The 21,693-nt window shown below is 37.7% G+C and overlaps 1 protein-coding gene across 10 annotated transcripts in view; it reads right to left on the bottom strand.

Annotated features, from left to right (window-relative positions):
• Positions 1-21,693, bottom strand: part of SLC4A10 (solute carrier family 4 member 10) — a 163,965-nt gene that overhangs the window by 60,252 nt on the left and 82,020 nt on the right. For all 10 annotated transcript variants that reach the window (XR_012588455.1, XR_012588459.1, XR_012588457.1 and 7 more), the window contains 2 exons: positions 17,366-17,504; positions 9,085-9,245 (listed from right to left, as the gene is read on the bottom strand). Coding sequence is in view for 3 of the 10 variants with exons in the window: in XM_074595665.1 (XP_074451766.1) it covers positions 9,085-9,245; positions 17,366-17,504 (300 nt within the window). In the remaining 7 variants the exon portion in view is untranslated. The remainder of the gene's footprint in view (positions 1-9,084; positions 9,246-17,365; positions 17,505-21,693) is intronic.

Genomic DNA, 21,693 nt, shown 5'->3' on the forward strand with positions numbered 1-21,693 from the left:
AAACTCACAGGTGAAACACAGAATAAATTTATAGAAGGTATACTGTATTTGCACCAAAATACCTGTGAAGTCCAGAAAGAAATTACTAACAAATAAAGAGTCTAAACTGGGCCTGACTTTTGCAGTGGTGAGTAAAAAAACAAGACCCGAAGCTTTTTTTTTTTTTCCCATCTGCGTACAAGATGAAATACAAGTTGTGAATTTCTGGGCTCATATTCTCCTGATATAGGTCAGCACTGACAGTTTACAGCAGAAGAAACTGAACTCAGTATACACGAGCCAAGGTGCCAGTATTTACACCTCTCAATCTTACAAATTTTATAACTATGCCATTGCAGGACAAAATGAGAGATTAATGATAAAAAATAGAATGCACAGGCTTTTGTGTGTGTCATGAATGCAGTGATAGCTGACTACAAAACCTAATTTAAAAGCCATGATTTATTTGGTTTCTGATTGTTTCCTTTCCCTTAAAGACAGGGAAGAAGAAAACACAAGCAACCCTAAAGCAGTGCTTTATGGAAGACATTCACTTGAAATGACATCCTTTATCTCACCCTGTCTCTAACAGGAATCCAAATATACGGTTCCCTAGGGAGTTAGGCACTAGGAGCAATAGAAAACTAAGAATTAGGATTCCTGGGCTGCATTTGTGAACCAAGACCTGTTTACAGTGTTTACAACAGTGATTATAAATAAGCTATCTAAGCCAGCGGATTTAGCCCACTCATCCAAGGAGGCAGAGCGTTCCAGCACACCGAGAGACAGATTCTATTTCCAGCTCTACCTGAAATTACTTTGTTCACCATTTCAGCTGAATTACTTGAAAAGGAAAGATGGAGAGTGAAAAATGTCTGCTTTTTAAAGTTACAACAGGCAATTTTACTGAAGAACAAGAGCAAGCATTTCACAAAACTGTAAATAGTAGAGAAGAGACTAAAATTCCCAGCTTGCAGCTCAGACAGCAAGCAGTTGTAAGTCAGAGCTATGCTAACATGGCACAGTGGATGCTACAAAAGAACAATGGAGACCTCATAAACCAATTTATTTTGCATCTCTATACAAAACAAGAGCCATGAGTGACATTGGTTCGGTCTTTTACACACAAAATGAAAGCTGAGATTGACTTGCACAATCTAAAAAATTCCCAGATTTGTGGTTAACACGGGAAAATACAGAACAAAAACCAAAAAATGCCATGCTACTTAGAAGTTGGTACGAGATTTACAATTTATCTGCAGACAAGAGAAGAAAGGTTTCTCTGTAATCACCACATGGTAAGCTGCAAATAAGGCAAACAAACACAAAAAACCTGGCTAAGCGAGAGGGTGAAAGCTGAACAAAAGGCAGGTGTAGGGTCAAACAGAGAAGCAGATTGCTCACAAGGAATCCCATGCTTTGTCACTGTGACCAAAAACTTGTAATAAAAGTTAAATTTACCATAAAAACACTGTCAGAAACACAACACAACCAGAGTGTTGCAGCTGAAACAAAAGGCTCCAGTGAAATAAAATCTAAACTGGAGCCAGTTTAAATTGTTATTATTATGAAGTGATATATCTTAAAGCAAACAAAGGCAAAAAAAGACTTGTTCAGATTGAAAGCTTAACATGATATTACTGAAGTCAATAAAATGGCACACTTGGGATGTAATGCCCTGAGTTGTTGAGCACAGAGTCCAGTGACCTCAATCACAAGATTAAGCTGTTACACTGATTGAAAATTTGATCGTGAGGAACACACAAAAGACTGCTTGGGAAAAAAACAGTCAGATCTCTGGATTGGAAAGCATAGGAATGTTTAAAATTGAATTTAAAAAATAAACCATTATTACATTTAAGCTATTTAAAATAAATGGGACTATCTAATATTTCAAACATGTGCAAGTTGCCAAAGCACCACTGTGCAACGCTGAGGCCACAGTTTGTATTTGACAAGGTTTGACATTTGTTCACAGTACACTCTGCACAGCTACAAGAAAACGCGAGATCTGTGATTCATGTTGTAAAGAAAGTATTGCCATTAAAGGCTGGACCGAACAGTTTTTGAACCAAACGACAGAAAATGGCATCATATGTTAAGTAGAAGAACCTTTGGGGTTCATTCAGTGGTTACAATCAAAAAACCAGATGGTAATCTGAGAATCTACATGGTTTCAAAGGAACTAAATGAAAATATCAAAAGAGAACATTTTCATCTGCCAACTTGAACAACACAGTGAAGCTGCTCTCTAATGGTGCAGCCAGATTCTGGCAAATACCTCCTCAAGAGACAAGTTCCAAAATAAATTGTTTTGATTACATAGATTTTTCAGACTTCCTTTTAGCATATGTTCTATACAGAAGTGATCGATAAAATATTACTACATCAAATGTTCAAAGGAATTCCTTGTGCATGGAGTGCTAGCATACCGATATAGGAGCCACTGCAAAGACGTACAAAAAAAGAATGTCACATATTAAAAATAGTAATTAAAAAAAATCCTAAAATACGTTTAATAAAAATGCATTTTTAAACAGGCTGAAGTTCAGCAGAGGAATTTCAAGGGAAAAATAAAATTCATCCTAAATAATTTAAGAACTATTTGAGAAATTTCAGGAATGAACATGCTATTTCACTGCATGATGACTATGTTGGGAATTCATCCCAGAAGTCTTTATTATAATTAGATATTGTCTGTGAATTCAGCATCATAGGTATGAATAAGCTCTTTATCAACAAAGAAAATTGGGTGCCTGTCCAAAGAAATTTAGTCTTGTAGATCAAGTCATTTTTTTAATAAGACAGAATTGGAGTGAAAAAGAAACTAATAAAGAATGGACATGCTGGAAGACAGGATGATTTAAAAATTCTCACCACATCACTGGTGCCAAAATATTTTTATGTGGAACTATCAGAGTTTCCAGAGATGAAAAACAAAATGTTCTCAAAGCCATGCAAACAGTATAAAAGATGGTTTTAATCTGTAGATTTTACTACAAGCCCATTAAGGTTTTAAAATATATACTTTAATAAAAGACATTTTCAAGGACTAAGTGCTAAGAGTTTAATGCCTTAGTGAATAAGTGGTTTTAGATTAAAAGCCTTGACTAAAACAAATAGGAATTCTTTGTCTCAATTTAGCAACGAAGATTAAGTATACCTCTTTCAAGGATACGAAGACTGGCACTGCATTTACAGACATTTAATTTGATATAGAAATATAGTCCAGATAGCAAGACATTACCAACAAATACACAACACACATTTCTCCCTAACAAAGTGTTAAGGCAAGTAAAAAGAAAGTACATGTGCACAATTAGTTTATTTGTTCTCAAAAGATATGATGCGATATAGTTATGCAGCAAAATTTTCAACAGGTTGCATTAAAAGACAAAACCCATAGTAATAAAATGTTAATCAGAAGTACAAGTTAATTTAGGAGTACCACTTAAGACCACAGCGTACAATCTATTTTTGCAAATTCTCCTACATGTGGTATATACAGTGGCATTGAAAAGAACAATCGAAAGTGACCATCAGGATCACTGGATGAGCCTAGCCTGAGCATGGCTAGCAAGCAAAATAAGAAGAATTAAGTGTTGAAAGAAAGTGAAGCCAACAAGCGAGAGCAACCATTTCTTTAAATTCTGAAGTGTCAGGACTGCCAGATACAACTGGAATACATACCAACTCCAGGGTGAAAACAATGTTTGCAATGTATAGCACACGCTAAGTAGGATTATAACTACTGACGGTGAATAGCAACTGAACAGAACAGACAAGAAAGGATTTTCTGAGAGATACAAGTTTTGTCTAATCTTCATGTCCAGCAGTCATTTATATGGAAAAAGGCCTGTCATATTCTTTGGAAATATTAAATTTCTAACAAACCTAGCACACATATCTTGGTGGTGTGTTTGGCACCACTACTATGAAAAGTCTTTCCTCCTCTCAGCACTGCCTAACGTGTGCCGCACTCACTGTAACATTTTGGAAGTACTGGAGAGCAGGAACTACATATGTAGTATTAGAGTACCAAATTACAAAGGAATTCGATTGAGGAAGAGGAAAACAACATTACTACAACACTAATGATAATAATAATATTAATAGTAATAATAACAATAATAATAATAACAATAATACAGGAAAGCAAATGGAATAGCAACTTTATTTATTGGGGGGGCGGCAAATCTTTTCAAAGAAACATGACACAGAATGTGGGTAATTTACAGAATGATAGAATGATTCACTTGCCAGAAGAACCCACCGCAAAGTTGTTTAAAAAAAAAAAAATTTACACTATTGGTTATTGAGTGTGCAGAGGGGAAAAGAAAATCCTCTCTGAAAGACAAAGCGAGACCCAAGAAAACCTCATCATGTGTCAGATCACATTATCAGAAAGAGATGCCTACCAGTTCGACCAAAAAAACCCAACGAATAAAATACACCCACATCTGCCACAACAATAGGTACTTTTAAAGTGAAAGCCAATTCATGAAAGTCATCCTAAAGCCTTGTCTCAGAAGAAACAAGTTTTCCTAGTCAACAAATGAAGATATCCCAGAAGCAGGACTGATTCAAAATAGCATTACAGTAACTCATCAAATTCTCTACTGAAGGACAACTTACATCTGTGATGAGTTTCAAAACAAAATTATCTGGAATTCTTGGACGCTTTAACTAAACAAACAAAATGACTACAACTAACTAAGGATTAAGAGATTATAAACGTGAATTCATTGTGGTCTTACTATACAATAACTTCTAGAAACAGAAAAAAAAGGAAGTTGTCTGAAGTTATTTTGATTGTGTTAATCCTTACTTTTTTACCTACTTAAATGAAAACAATTCTGGAAGAGATCTCTTAGCCGACTACAGAAGGAGGTGAGTGATTTTTGCATTAAAAATGTAAAGCTCATGCTTCAAAACTCCTAGTGTACTATTTAAGCAAAAAAGCAATAAAAGAACATCAAGTAACTGATCTAAGTACTTCTTGATTTTTTTTAATTAAATAAATAATAAAGCAGCATACTGATGAATACCTTTGTTCTTTCAAATCAGCTGCTTTTTATTCTTCATGTTTATCTTTTATCATTATCAAGACAAATTTTGAAGCTCTGATTCAGACCATGATTCATGGGAGAATCAGATCTCGGCACACAGTAGAAACCCACGCAAGTTTCTGCAGATCGGGATTAATAATACCTTACATCAGTTTGACATAAACAATTTAGGAAAGGTAAAGCAAAAAGCAGCTACCACTAGCTGCACCAATTTTAATTCCACTGTTAAATATAGCCCACTGAACAGTATCTCCCTTACCTGATAATGTAAATAATTAATATCGATTTTATCTGGCCCTTACATAAATTTACATATCACCCATAAAGTAGTTTTCTTGATAATCTTAAGTGTTAGAAAACGTTCTTGCTCTCTCTGTCTTTTGTACCTTTACCTAAACAAAAGGTTTGTATTTTTATTTGTGTATTTTACATTTTCTGTTAACGTGCTACTTTGCGTCTGTGACTAGGCAATAAAAAGGCCCCAGCAACCACTCAGGCACCATTTCTCTGTGCACATGCTCTTCTCCCAATTTACATCTGTTGCATCATGTTAGATCTTCAAGCAAAGTTTGCAATATGGAGAATACCATAAATCTAATACGATATTTGTATAAAATAGCAATATACTGTATAATACATTAATTAAAAGAGGGCAGATTTAGACTAGAGATAAGAAAGATATTTTTTTACAATGAGGGTGGTAAAACACTGGCACAGGTTGCCCAGAGAGGTGGTAGATGCCCCATCCCTGGAAACACCCACGGTCAGGTTGGACGGGGCTCTGAGCAACCTGATCTAGTCGAAGAAGTTGTCCCTGCTCGTTGCAGGAGGGGTGGATTAGATGACCTTCAAAGGCCCTTCCAATCCAAACTATTCTATGATTCTATGATTTTTATAAAATATCAAATGTATGATTTACAGACATAGCACCATTTCCAGAAATGGTGTGAAATACAGTAAGGTAGAAGCAATCAAATCCATTGCTTCTAATTCAAATTAGCTGATTGCTTGATCTAATTAAATTAGCTGCTATATTTGGGAAGGGAAATAAACATTCCAGACTGTACTGCATGATTGTAGCACAGCCATGCAACCTTTGTAGTCTTAGGACTCCTCGAGGCCATGCATTTCAGGTCCATACATACAGCCACTAACAACCTTCTTTATTATAGTAAAAAATGCACTACAAAAAAAGAGGCCCCTGCAGTAACTAGTTATAGCCTTCATGGGAAACACCAGGAATGCAGAAAATGGCATTCAGTCTCAATTTCACTTATACTTTTGGGAGACAAGGCTCGTCTATTATGTTCTCTTGCTTTCTGCTACTGCTGTTCTCAAAAGCTCTAGAATTGCAACTGCCAAATACACCTTCATTGGAAAAAATGCACTCAACTTTAGTTAAAGTTAAGGCATCTTAAAATGTTTTAAAAACTTACACTTAATATTATTGTTCTTGATTTCATTCTCAACTCAGAGATATGGTTTTTAAACTGTTTTCATGATACGTAATTATGATGAATACTTCATCATAAGTTGGGATGCTTATGGTAGAGATGCTCATAGGGATCTTCTTGGTAGAGTACCGTGGGATAAAGCCCTGCAGGGAAGAGGGGCCCAAGAAAGCTGGTTAATATTCAAGGATCACCTCCGTCAAGCTCAGGAGCGATGCACCCCAACAAAGAGGAAGTTGGGCAAAAATGCCAGGAGGCCTGCATAGATGAACAAGGAGCTCCTCGACAAACTCAAACAGAAAAAGGAAGCCTACAGAGGGTGGAAGCAAGGACAGGTAGCCTGGGGGGAATACAGAGAAATTGTCTGAACAGCCAGGGTTCAGGTTAGCAAAGCTAAAGCCCAAATAGAGTTAAATCTGGCCAGGGATGCCAAGGGCAACAAGAAAAGCTTCTATAGGTATGTCAGTGATAAAAGGAAGACTACTGAAAATGTGGGCCCTCTCCGGAAGGAAACAGGAGACCTGGCCACCCAGGATATGGAGAAGGCTGAGGTAACTCAATGACTTTTTTGCCTCAGCCTTCACCGGCACAGGCTCTAACCACACCCCTCAAGCTGCAGAAGGCAAAGGCAGGGACCAGGAAAAGGAGGAACTGCCCACTGTAGGAGAAGATCAGGTTTGAGACCATTTGAGGAACCTGAAGGTGCACAAGTCCATGGGACCTGATGAAATTCATCTGTGGCACCTGAGGGGAACTGGCGGATGAAGTTGCAAGCCAGTATCCATCATATTTGAGAAGTTGTGGCAGTCCAGTGAAGTTCCCACTGACTATAAAAGGGGAAACATAACCCCCATTTTCAAAAAGGAAAAAAAGGAAGACTCAGGGAACTACAGGCTGGACAGTCTCACCTCTGTGCCCAGCATGATCATGGAGCAGATCCTCCTGCAAACTCTACTAACGCACACAGAAAACAGAGAGGTGACTGGTGACAGCCAACATGGCTTCACCAAGGGCATGCCTGACAAATTTTGTGGCCTCCTATGATGGCATTACAGCATTGGTGGATAGGGGAAGAGCAACTGACGCCATCTACCTGGGCCTATGCAAAGCATTTGACAGTCCTGCATGACATCCTTATCTCTAAATTGGAGAGACATGGATTTGATGGATGGACCACTTGGTGGATAAAGAATTGGCTGGATGGCCGCACTCAAAGGGTTACGGTCAACGGCTCAATGTCCAAGTGGAAACTGGTGACGAGTGGCATTCCTCAGGGGTCGGGATTGGGACCAGTGCTGTCAGTGACATGGACAGCCGGACTGAGTGCACCTCCAGCAAGTTTGCCGATAACACCAAGTCATCCAGAGGGACCTTGACAGGCTTAAGAGGTGGGCCTATGCAAACTTCATGAAATTCAAGCAGGCCAAGTGCAAGGTCCTGCACCTGGGTCATGGCAATCCCAGGCATAAATACAGTCTGGGTGGAGAATGGCTTGAGAGCAGCCCTGAGGAGAAGGACTTGGAGGTCCTGGTGGACAAGAAGCTCAACATGAGCCGGCAATGTTCACTCACAGCCCAGAAGGCAAACCACATCCTGGGCTGCTCAGAAGAAGTACGGCCAACAGGTCGAGGGAGGGGATTCTCCCTCTCTACTCTGCTCTCGTGAGACTCCATCTGGAATACTGCGTCCATTTCTGGGGCCCCCAACATAAGAAGGACATGGGCCTGTTGGAGGAAGTCCAGAGGAGGGCCATGAAGAGGATCAGAGGGCTGGAGCACCTCTGCTATGAGGACGGTCTGAGAGAGTTGGGGTTGTTCAGCCTGGAGAAGAGAAGGCTCTGGGGAGACCTTATAGCAGCCTTCCAGTACCTAAAGGTGGCCTACAGGAAAGATGGGGAGGGAGGCTTTATGAGGGGGTGTAGCGATAGGACGAGAGGTTTAAACTGAAAGAGGGAGATATAGATTAGATATTAGGAAGAAATTCTTTACTGTGAGGGTGGTGAGACACTGGAACAGGCTGTCCAGAGAAGTTGCGGAGGCCCCATCCCTGGAAGTGTCCAAGGCCTGGCTGGATGCGGCTTTGAGCAGCCTGGTCTAGTGGGAGGTGTCCCTGCCCATGGCAGGGGGGTTGGAACTAGATGATCTTTAAGGTCGCTTCCAACTCTAACCATTCTATGATTCTATAATTTAAATTGTTTTAAGCTAGACTGTCTGCAATTAGCATAGCAGCAGATTCAGTTTGTGGAAGTTAGCACAGGCATTGTTCACAATGTGAGGTGGCACAGCAGGAGCAGAGAACATGCCAGATCTAATGAAACAAATCCAACCTGTCCTCTCAACTCCATTTTAATTTTGCCTTTACATAAAAATTGATTGTGAAAAAAGTCTATTAAAAAATAAAATAAATAAAATATTTATCAGTTGTGTCAAACATTAGATTCTTTTCTAATATATTGAGAAAAATATTTCACAGGAGTTTCTAAATTGAACTGATTGTTATACAATAGCTTTCTTGTAAGCAATATTGTAAGCACTTGATTTTTATGATTACTTTTCAGAACTAATAAATGGAACATCGATACATACCTGCAATTTCTTCTATGGAGTTAGCTCTCATGTCCAAAAGAACTGTGCCATTTAGGATACAGCTTCTCAGCTCAAACAAGCTATGAAGTGACAGTGTGGCAACATATGGTTTACTCCACCTCTCTCCACCATCTTCTACATCTTCTTCAAACTTCAACCACCTGTGCAAACAACAATTTTATAACTCTGTCCGTAAGAAATGAAAAGTAAATGACTTCAATGGATACTGAAAGATCACTGTTAAACATGTCTTTGGATTTCACTTTATTCTTTCTTTCTAGGAAATATGAGAAACTTCCCTTGCCTGCTTCTTCCCATATAATGCTGTATTATACCATTTTTGAAGATAAATTCTGACCACAGAGATGAAAAAAGAAGCATATTAAGTAATCATTATTGTATTTTACAGAAACTCAAGAGTAAATCTTTGGCATACAATGATATTTCTACGATAAAACAACCAGTAGTATGAAAAGGAGAGAGAAGAAGAATTTGTGGTAGAGAAAAAGAAAAGCTACATATAATAAAAACACAGCAGAATTTTCTCCATTTAGTCTTCACTTTGAACTAAACACGACAAAGAAAAGACACTTTTCATTTAAAGTAAATATACTGACATAGTCAGGCTTTACAGAATCTATCCATTATCACCACCATAATCTTTTCACAAAAGACACTGTTACAAACTAACTTTGTCAGTTTAAGTTGTTAGTTACTTAACTCCATTAAGCTAATCATAAAGGCAGTAAAACATTATGCAAAATTTGGATATTTTCCATTTAAAAGTTCAGTCAGTTAAAATGAAAAACCTCACAGGCACATACATGCACACACAAGCAATGCGGCAACATGTAAACACTTGTGAACAATCTTTCAAGCCCCAAAATATGGGCTTTACTCAGGCAAAACAGCCATGTGGATGACAAGAAATACAACTTAGAATCCAGTAGCACCATCATATCTCACTATTTTGAATCTCATTTGCCTGTTCTCAGGTTCAGTGTAAATCTGGAGACTTCAGTGAAGTAAAAGGACACATGAAACCATCATGAGAGGATCAAGTCTTTTGTTACTAACCAGCTGGATGAACTTTCTCGCACAATTTTTAATTGTTTACTGATAAAAATTACACTAAAAATGTTAAAAGAATAATCATAATAATAATAATAAAAAAAACAAAAACAAAAAAAGAGGAGTCTGTTGACATATGCAAAAGCATTTTAAATTAAAGTTATTAAGTTTTTCAAGCATACGCAGATGTTGCTGTGTGGAGCCATGCAGCCTGCCAGCTTGACAAGGTTTGAACCGCTGCAGCCACAGCAAAAGCATTTATCACTTGACCCAACAGCACTCAGCTATTTTATATGGACCACACAGCAGAGAAGTCAAGCCGAGCCTCACACCTTGACAGCACCTTCACACTTATTTCTAGACAGCAGGGAACCGTAGAGCCTTAAGACCTCTAAAGTTGATCAATTTCCAGTTTTACCAAACCTCACAGCCCAGTAACACAGCTGTCTTCTGTTCGTGGCCCACCTGCCTAGCTCTGCTCCTACCTGTAAAATATGCATGTGTACCCATATTTTAGATACTTTCCTCCTTTCGGTCCCTGCATACCAGATTCTTCCCCTTCTGACGCCAGCCTGTGAGCAGCCACCTCATCAGTGACCATATATGTCACAAGTATATCTGCTCCCTTCCTGATGCATTCCATTTCTTCTATCGGTACCAGCTGCATCCTAATCACTCTCCCATTACTTCCATATACAATTTGCCCCCACTCAGCTCCTCCAAAATTTCCAATCTCCTGGGTGTAGCCTCCTGCTCCTCTTTGTATTTAAACATTTTTCCCTCCATTTCCTCTGTGCTGGCCAGCTTCTGTATCTCATCTTTTCCCATGAGACCTCTTCTCCATCAGACTTTGTTCTCCACTCCCTTCATTGCAATCCCTCTTCTCTTCCCGGCCCAGGCCGACTTTCTCCTTTACCTTTTCATTCTTCCAGAGAAGGAGAAAGAAGGACACGGCACACATAAAAATCTGCTTCCACAGGGCGGAACCATGAAATTTAATTTGCATATGCACATGATGTTTTCCAAATAGATTTTCAAAACAATGTCCAAATGGACATCAAATACGAATTAATAGATCCCACCCCCACCAAATTCAAAGCCATGGTTTGAAAAGAGGAGCTACAACAACTCAAGAAAGTTACCAAGAAGCATATGAGAAGGATAAAAAAAAGATCATCTTCATTTTCGTCATTTTGCAGTTGCACTTAACTCCATAAGTAGAGGCTTCTCCTAGCTTACTCATGGCGCTCATGTTTCCACGCTAAAAATATGCCAGACCTATTTGTGGCCATAACATCACAAACATGGTGCATTAACTGTCCTGCTTAAACTATTGCCTCCTAGGGCACTGCAAAATATCTTCGTTTTTATCTTCTCATAACTCTGTTTTTGTGCATGTTTCTAATCTCTTTAGGAGTTTTATAAGATTATGATATTTGTACTTGGGTATTCCAAATTATTTCTGATGTAACATCATCCTGTTTTATGCTGATCCAAAAAAAGATTTAAAATCATGCTACATATATCCTAAAAACAATGATCCAAGCATAGATTCTTACAGAATCTCATCAGAAACCTCATACTGTCATTACTTTCTGTTCATGTAAAGTCTTCAACATTGCTTAGATGATTATATTGCTGCAGTCTGTCCTTGATCTTACCTATTTTGAATATAATGACCAATTCTAAACAGATTATAAATGAGTGATAAAAGACATGTTCTTAAAGATTTTGTTATGAAAGATGACTGGACAGAGGCAGGCTCATAACCAGAGCTCGTAACTTACAAGGGACACATAAGACAAGAAATCATGAAAACAGCTTTAATTAGAGTTTATAGTGTCAATCAGACATCAAAGCCTACACACCACATAAAAATCCATAGGACATTATTGTTACTGCTCAAATAATCACACTTGCCATCAAGATCACCTCCATCTGAATGTCAATCAATTTGAATAGTGTAATTCTATGGTTTGCATCAAATTTCCTACTGTTACTAAAACTTACGTGTTTAAACACATTAACGTACATTGTTACTTAATGAGACAAAAGGCTAGTACATAAACATAAATCATACCCAGCTGAGAGAATTTGACATTTTGAATAAACTTCTATTTTGATTTTAATAAGCATTACCTGAGTTTACTCATGTCATCAAGGGCAAATCATGTTTATGACCTTTTATCTTTTCAGAACAATTCCTCTATTATGTCAGATAATGCTTATAACATATCAAATAAGAAACAGAAGCAGGAAATGTAAAACAAATAAATCTCTAATCTTGCACATAGTCATTCAATTCTAAGTGTTCAAGTAGTTTTAAGTATCATAATACCATTTTAACACCCCTCTGAATTCACGTATAGGATTCAAGGATAGAAATGGCTTTGAAATCCAAATTCAGGCATGGATCCCAAGTTTGCCAATTTTCTACTCTTATTAGTTTCTCAGAGAAAAAGACAAATTTCAATATATTTACTTTTGCAGTTTAACCCCTTAAATTGATATGGTTGATAAATAAAAGCCTTTTGTAACTTCCAAGAAAACACCACCAACCCTATTTGTGTATTGTCATGTATCCCATCTGCTTGGAATATATTTAGAGCTATCTTAGTTGTGTCTGCTCACATAGAAGATCAGCTTCATTCATAGTTTTCTTTTACTGGTAAAGACTAGCACAGGTATATCAATCATACAGGTAGCTCCTCTGATAGCATACTTGCTGGAACAAAACATGGGAACAGGAGTTTCAGAAAGGTATGTCACTATAGGAAAAATACTCAGATGTGTGTCTGTACATACACACACACGTCACATCTTCTCAAGTCATCTCCATTGATGTTTCAGAAGTCAATAAAAGAGTGCGCACACTTCATTGTAGACTCAGTTACATTTTGATGCACAATATGAAGTGGGTGAGTTGAACATGATCTACTTTATAGTCTGTCGTGTCTGCAGCAGAGACCTGTATGTATTCATTTGTATGTATTCACTTATGTGAATAGGCGTATGTATTCACTTAGAGCCTGCTCAAGAGTCAATGTTCCTAATGTAATCTTATAATCTGTGTAAATTTCCACGAGCTTTGGCCTGCCTACACTGATTAGAAAATGAACTAAAGTAAACAAGCACGTCAGAAACAAAGCAGAAGTGACAAAACCTAAGGTTTTTGCTAACTAGTTTCTTCGGAAGAAGAATTTTGATCCAGGGGAGATGCATTTTCACTTCATAATTTTTCCGACTACATCCATTTTCTAGTCACTATTAACTATTTACTTTCTAAACTATGGACAGAGGTTTATTTTCTTAACTGTGCTGTTTCATTAAAATTCAAGCCTAAACACTTTCCTGTTGGTTGCAAAGCATCTTTCTATTTTCCTACTTATTACATATTCTTTTCTGTTCCAGAAACATCGTGATATTCTCCCAAAATTTTCTTTTTATATTAGCAGATAAATGAGACCCAACAGTTTGGGTAAAACCTGTTACAAATCAGGGACTACTTTCCAGCCATGACCACAAGAGGCTATTAGACTGGATTTGAACATGAATTGCTTTCCTAATAGCTGCAATTTGCAATTATGCTATTGTGTGTATAAAATAAACCGAATTGTTATGCCTCAGTGTGTTTCTCCACAATCTTAATGGAAATATTTTTTCAGTATAGGAACTATACATCATGCATTCTCTACACAATTGTACAGCTGGGCCACATAAAAACATATATTAATAAAGACTGACTATTGATTTTAAAAGGTATGTGTTTCTTCTGGCTTGAAATCAATTAATGGTAAAAATTAGTTTATTTTATCATTATATCAACATAATTAAGTTATTCCATTCTGCTCACTAATTCCATGGATGGGACATCAGACCTTTCAATGGAGTACACTGTAACACGTATGCAAGAAAGCGTACTTTCTTGCTCCTACTCATTAATCTGCAGGAATGCTTTTGCTCATGAGAAATGTTACAGAAAGTAGAGAATGGCAAACCTTGGAGTCTCCTAACTGCTGAGGAAAAAGAAAAATAGCAATTAAAAAAAAAGTCTAGAAAAGGACTTATTTACTCTTCCAAACAAATGAAATAGGAATAGAGGCTTACCTAAAGAACACCAAGCTTCAGTCAAATCTTATCCATGGTTCCCTTTGATATGTTACTATTTTGATCAACGAAGAATAAAATGTCTCAAACAGTTTTACACAGTTTCTTCAAGGTATTTTCAAAAAATTTTAAGGCTGAACTGTGCATGAAATTTCAATCAAACTGAGAACAAGGAGATACAGATTTACTGCATCAGAGTCAACTCAACCCTTCAGCCCATGCAGAGCTTGGGGAAATGAATACAGAACCACTTAGTGCCACCATTATCATTAAAGGCAATTAATGTGCGAGCTTCACTGTGTCACTTGCATTTAAATTCATCTATCTGGAACTATGTCCAAAGCCAGACAGTACGATTAACAGATACTTCCAGCGGCATTTTCCACACAAATGGAAAACATATAATAAGGAACAGCAACAAACCCATGGTGTATCCTCTCCATACCATGCTTTTAGTATTTCTGAAGTCCTGAATCAACCACCAGTATTGAAAATGATCCATTGTATTAATATGTAAGGATATGATCTTGCATGTTAAACACCATCCCATTTCTATTACTCTACTCAAAGACACCTTGTTCTTTGTTTTGTCCTTATCTATTTCTAGAGTAACAATACCTTCTACTTTCTTATCATCAAGTTTCATTACTATAATCCTATTTTTTGTCATTCCATAAAGCCATTTAATAAGACTAATTCTTCAGAAGTTAGTTGTCACTACCTTCCACGCTAAGTTTAATCTTTCAGCATGACCTGCTGCACCTCTTGAATGAGTTCCTTACCTGCTAATATAATTTTTACACTTAAACAGAGTTTAAGTAACAAAAAAAAAATTAGATCCACTGTTTCTTCTTTGTCAGAAAAACAAAAATCAAGCATCTGATTAAATAGCGTTATTAAGTTAGTCTGACATGATACACCATTGTATTGCATTTTATCCAATTTTCCACTTAGCTCCAAGTCTAAAATTATTCTTTCATTGAAATATTGTTCTATGCCTTGCTTAGCTCTGAAATCTGACTATCAGGCCTCTGTTTGTTCCAACCATTTTTATGCTTTCTTGAATAGTATTGCTATGTTTGCTATAGTACAACAACCCACCTAATAGATTCACAGAAAGACAGGATTTACCATACTCAGGAAATACACGTTCTTTCGGCTTTCTGGCATGGAAATTGCTGCACCTTCTTATTTACATGGATAAAGCACTTCAACTCTTGCCTTCATTTTGAATTTGGTCATTTTACTGCCATCTCTTCCTTTTCTAACAGTCAACCAACCCATGTCAAATGCTGTCTGAAATTTTTGGATCCAAACTCAAAAAGATCATTTATCTTTACCAGTTCGTTCTGCATGGTAGCTTCACTCTTTCTTTGTTTTCATCTTATTTCTAAAGCTAAAGAAATTTTTACTATTAGCTATTATACTTCACTCTTGTATTTTCTGAGCTCAGAAAATATAGTTTTCTTGCCTGTTTTTTCCTGTCCTTTTTCAACAATTACAGCTTGTTTCTGTTAGACATTTTTGATTCTTTAGTTCCCAAATGACAACTGGAAAGGCTGTACATACAGACAGATTGATCTAAATAAATTTTTTTTTGCTTTGCCTATTTATTTCAAATTCAATCTTGCTTAACTATTTATTTTAATAAAAATTGTTACAGTTTTTCACAAACATAATTCTTCAATGATTTGCAAAGGGATTTTTTTTTTAGTTGAACTAAAGAAGCTGCTATTTCCCTGCTCAAAAATAACATAAGCCACAGTGATTTTTATTTTTAATCACAATAGAAGCTGATATCCTTCCTAGAAGAGGTCCTATATTTTCCTAATCAGTATGAGAACACTGCAGACGATTAACTTGATTAGATTTTCTCTCTCTGAATATTAATAAGATTATTTAGGAACACTACTACACTCATTCTGCAGCACAATCCCCATATGAGCATTTTCTACATGTAAAGATCTATATTTAGCATCTATCTATGCCTCCTCCTATGGACACATAAAGGAAGGGAAGGTCACAGAAAATTCTGTGGCCCTCTGGGAAAGCAGGAATTTGCAGTAAATTTAAAGGGAAAGCTAACAGCCATATTCATGCCAAACAGCCCACATACGTAGTTTGCCACAAAATCCTTTCAGGAATTCCACAATTTTTATCCTACTGACACCAAGGATTTGGTCCATAGACTTCTGGGCGCCATTGAGGAACACTGTCAACAAATACTAGCAGGGAAAGAGAGCATTAAGGTTCTGGAAAATGTAGTGTCTTAATGAAACTAAGCAAGTCATCTCCTATTTAGATGCTCAAGGAAACAAACATGAAAAACATGTTCCTTTCCAGCTGCACAAATCCAGGTGGATTTGGCTGTTCCAGGAGCCCCAAACTGGGTAATTTTTTTTCCCAAAAATTTGGGTTTTTTTCCCCAGCACAGACCCAGAATCAAGGGTATATTTGTGCCATGGTGGCAGCTCCTCCTCTGTGTGGACAGCCCTGCAGGGGAAAGGCCCCGCTTGGGGGAATCTGCCCCAAATTGGGTTGGGAAAACGGGGAAAGGGGAAGGGGTAAGGGGCAGCTTTTGAAAGAGCTTTTACGTCTTCAGTAGAGATTAGAGGGAGGTCGAGTTTATAAATCCTTTCTATAAATAGGCTTTCTTTGCATTTTAAAAACCTTAAATAGCATGTTTGATAGTTAGAATATGTAAAAGTGTTATTGCTCCAAAAGTATTCTCATTCCTTGCTTTCATCTTTTTATATCAGTTTCTTGAGGATTCAAACACAGTATGAAGTTTGAAAGTTTCTTAAAATCATGATCTAAAATATTAATAAAACCAGTAAATTTTAATTCATATATATGATATGTTTACTTTGATTTTTTCCCCTGATATTCATTATGACCTATATTTCATAAATCCAGATGAAAACATTTGGCTCTGGGAAACACAAATGCTGTAGTAATACTAGCAGTCTAAGGATTAAAATTGTGGTTTTATTTAAGCTTTATATCCAAAATCTGTTCCTGAGCTTGCCACAGCTTTCAAATCATTCCTCAATATACCAACAAACAGAACAGATGACTTTTAAAAACTTACAAAAACACTCACCTTGCTGTCTCCCTCCACTCCGCGTCCTCTCCTTCACGCCAACAAATTTCATCAAGCTCGGTAAAGAGATCATGAGGAATGTGTTCTTCGTCATCATCTTCTGTTCCAAGAATAAACTGCACCCTTTGTGATGGGGTATCTGGGAAAAAATGAAAATATCAAGTCCAGAACACCAAGTTTTTTGCCCTGAGCAAGCAAGTATCTAAAATTTCATGAGATTATCCAGACTCTTTCATCCGTATCACTTACTGACACACTGAAAACATGATTGTAGTTATGCTGTAGGAACTTTTATACACAAACACTTTCAGATTGAGACCTCTATTTACTGTAGTTGTCTAGTCTGCTAATTAAACTCATCTAAAGATAGAATGTGATGTACAGAAGTAGAGACTACTGGAAGCTAGAATGGCATCTCACAGAAAAAAGGCAGCACAGACAGCAGCATAGATGGAGCTGATAAAAGTCTTTTACACCAGTGTTACAAAAACTACTTTGCCACATCCTAAATCTAAATCTACAGATCTAGCGCAGCTCACAAAGCTGGTGTACTAAATGTGCCTTCTTTGTTTTACCTATCAGGAGAAAGAAAGCAAAATAAACCTCTCTAATGTCAATATACACCTGGGAACTTCAAAAAGAACGGATCACTATCTCCACCTATCATCCCCTGCCCCTTCGTAAACTGTTCCTACATGGTTAGGCTGTTTCAGATTAACAAGTTGTTTATCTGTCCCAATTTCCCTATTTTATTCTTCCTGTCTCTGTCTTCCCTTTACATTCCTATTACCAGTTATTTTTCTTCATAACCTTTCAGTGCAGACCACTAAACCTATTTTGGAGTCATATGATTCTTTTTTCATATCACTTAGAAAATTTCCAGAGCTCATGGATCACCTTAACATAGATGTATATTCAGTGTTCATAGCTCAAATGTAGTAAATCATTAAAAAAAATCCTATCCTTATTTAAATGCAAATCTCAAATGAACAAACTAGATGAAACCCAGTCTCTCTAGAAATACCTAGTTATTTTTTCTGCTAATGCATTTTAGATTTCTGAGAGGAACGAAAAGTCCTTTGTGAGAGCTGATAGGGGCCAGGCTGTCAGTCAACCGAAAAATTGATTATCCAGCAGAACAGCTCAGCGATTCCTTGAACATTGTCTAAATGAAGTTCTGTTCTACAACCATATTTGTAAGACAAGCAACAGTATTTTCCATTTAGCAGTGAAGAGCATCACTGCATAGGATCCTCAAGGTCTCTGAATTTTGGAAAAACTGAGGTGATAACACTCATTGAATGCTAGTTAAAGAGTAAACACAGCACTGATCAAAAAAAAATTAAACGGGCCACTGATACAGGAGAATAAATGCAGCAGTAAAGACACCTTTTTTGGTAGTAGCAGTAAACTTGCTATAGCAATGAAACACAAACAATACATGACAGTTTTCACCTGAGGTCTATTTGCTTAATCAGAGTATAAAGATATAGCACGGTCAAGCCTACTTACTTCTTCACAAAGCAAGGAAATGAAACCCAGGAAGAAGTACAGGAGAGGAGGGAGAGAGAGATGGGCTCAGGTACTACTAAGCTGTCAAGAATGAATCTGCAGGGGGACAGCTAAGGGGACAGAAATTACTTTTGGTGAACAGTAACAACCTCCTCCACTTTACCTTTTCTTCTATTACTCTTCTCTCTCACTGTTCAGTCCTCTTTTTCTTTTCAATCTCTATTCTAGACCCCCTTCCAGCCTCTCTCTATGTTTATTTAAAAAAAAATTCTCTATGTTCCTCATATCCACATGTTGGTACATTCTAGAGAAGCAAAAAGTAAATACAAGCATCAAGATTTAATCTGAGACTAGAAAGTACACTCTGGTCAAGAAGCGTGCAACTTTTTAAGACTGTTTCCCAGAAGGACAAAATTCAGCGAGATATGAACTTGCAAAGGACAAGCGCATATGACTAGTGATAGAACATGGAAAACAAGCCACTTCGGTAGAGAGCTGGACTGCCACGAAAATCTGAGAATAAGCATTTCCAAGAACATCCTGTACGCTTGACAAAATCAGCACTAGAACTGATTTACAGCAACAGCTACTGTTAAGTAATAAATGTAGTGTTGTACAGCAGAGCTGCAGTTTTATGACAGTTTGATACTCATGCAAATGCACACTTTCAGCGTGGGAAGGAAAGCAGAGGATCAGAAATCCCTTGAGCTGAGCAGAAGCAAGGAAACACCTTACTGCTGTGATTTGCTCTTATTGGGTCTTCTGTGTAACATACAGCTACTTGACTGACAACAGTGAATAGTCTATATCAATGACGAAATATGCAATAAACTCTCTTCTTCCCAGTAAAAGTAGCTGCTGGATTCTGGCTATCTTTTTCTGCTGCTGTAATTTGTATTGGTGTCTGAAACCTGCAAGCCACAGATTGATTTTCAGACACCAAGCTGGAAACTGGAAATAAAAAAGTTATTATTTGCTTTATAGTATAATAATTTTATTTCAAGTACAAAACCCTAAGAGAATTAAACAATAGAAACACAATAAAATGTAAAAAAAAAAAAAAAAAGATCTGTTGGTGCTACTTATAAAACTGAGTTAACAGCATTACTCATGTGAGCAATGCCAGATGGCTTTGGCTCTTATTCATAGCAGTAATAAATACCAAATATGTCATTAATGTGTTATATGGAAAATGAGTAATATGTGATTCAAAAACAGTATGAAAGAATACTTCAATTGCTGACTGTCAAACTGTGATAACTTAATCCTCAGTGTAGAAGCATAATATTTGCAAACTAGGACACTCAAATTTTTTTGAAGTCTAGGAAAACAGAAATTGGCTTGAATATTATCTGTGCCTATCCCTACTTCAAGCAGTACAGCCAGCGTAAAAAAAAATCCTTCATATTATTATTGCTATTTCCAAAAAGTAATGAAAGTAATCTAGATTAAGCTAAAAAAAATAAATTAATGTGACTAATTTGTTACTAGTATTTCTAACATTGCAGTTGTTTTATATCAGACCACAGAGACATTAGACGCAACGTGAATTTAAAGTTCCACAAGATGCAGCTGATGATTCTACCAAGTAAATGGCTCACCACTAGTTCAGGAAATCCTCCAGGACCAGCTGGGACTGGGCAGAAAGTCTGGTACACGACAGGAGGAGGAGTACCATCAACAACCACCCATGCTCAAATAAGAGCCATCTCAGTCAGGAAAATTTGAAGCAGCTTTCTGCTTGCTGTGGCTCCACCAGCCCATGGGAGCCTCCTGCCAGACTCTGTGTTATAGCTGGGTCTCTGGGCTTGTGTTCACATCATCCGTGCAGGACTCACACAGACACCCAAACTACATCTGATACCTCAAATTCATTGCAAGCATGGAAAACCTGAGTATTCCAGGTTTAAAAATCTGTACAACTCCACCACACTGTTAAAAGGGTAAAAATTAAGACCGAGTGGATATGGCATGGGGGGATCTTATCAATGCTTATAAATAATTAAAGGATGGGTGTCAGGAGGATGGGGTCAGTCTGGTTTTGGTGGTGCCCAGTGACAGGACAAGAGGTAACGGGCACAAACTTGAACATAGGAAGTTCCATCTAAACACGAGGAAGAACTTCTTTACTTTGAGGGTGGCAGAGCACTGGAACAGGCTGCCCAGAGAGGTGATGGAGTCTCCGTCTCTGGAGACATTCAAAACCCACCTGGACGTGTTCCTGTACAATCTGCTCTAAGGTGACCCTGCTCTGGCAGGGGGGTTGGACTAGATGATCTCCAGAGGTCCCTTCCAACCCCTAGCATTCTGTGATTCTATGTATTATTGAAAGCACAAATTCACACTGGGATTCAGTGCTGCAGAAAGGAAGTGACTCTGCAGCAACCTGACATACTGTTCACTACTATGACTCTTTGTAAAGTCATTAACATCCCTAAATCAAAAGCAATATATGGGCACAGACATGCCAAAACAGCAGAACTTAAAGCTAGAATTGATAATAACCTAATTCCCAGAGGGCAACACGAAAAGCTGCTCCCTGGAACAGCGCTGAGTGCCGGCAGGGGGGAACGGTGGCGTACGGAACACATGTGGGAAGGAACCATAACTGGCATTTCCCCCATTTAAAACATCCCCAAGTGCAACCACAATTCCGGGTTAGAACTGCTCCCTCCTGCCTAAGGGAACAAGGTGAAATCAGGCCAAGGTAAGAAAGCAGGATCATTCTCAGTCCCTCCACATAAATTCAGCCCAGCAAACAACCTGCTCCACTGCATCACTCACAGCGATACACATCTCCTCCTCAGTGCATGCCA

This window comes from Larus michahellis, chromosome 7 (genome assembly GCF_964199755.1).
Source record: "Larus michahellis chromosome 7, bLarMic1.1, whole genome shotgun sequence".
Classification (NCBI taxonomy): Eukaryota; Metazoa; Chordata; class Aves; order Charadriiformes; family Laridae; genus Larus; species Larus michahellis.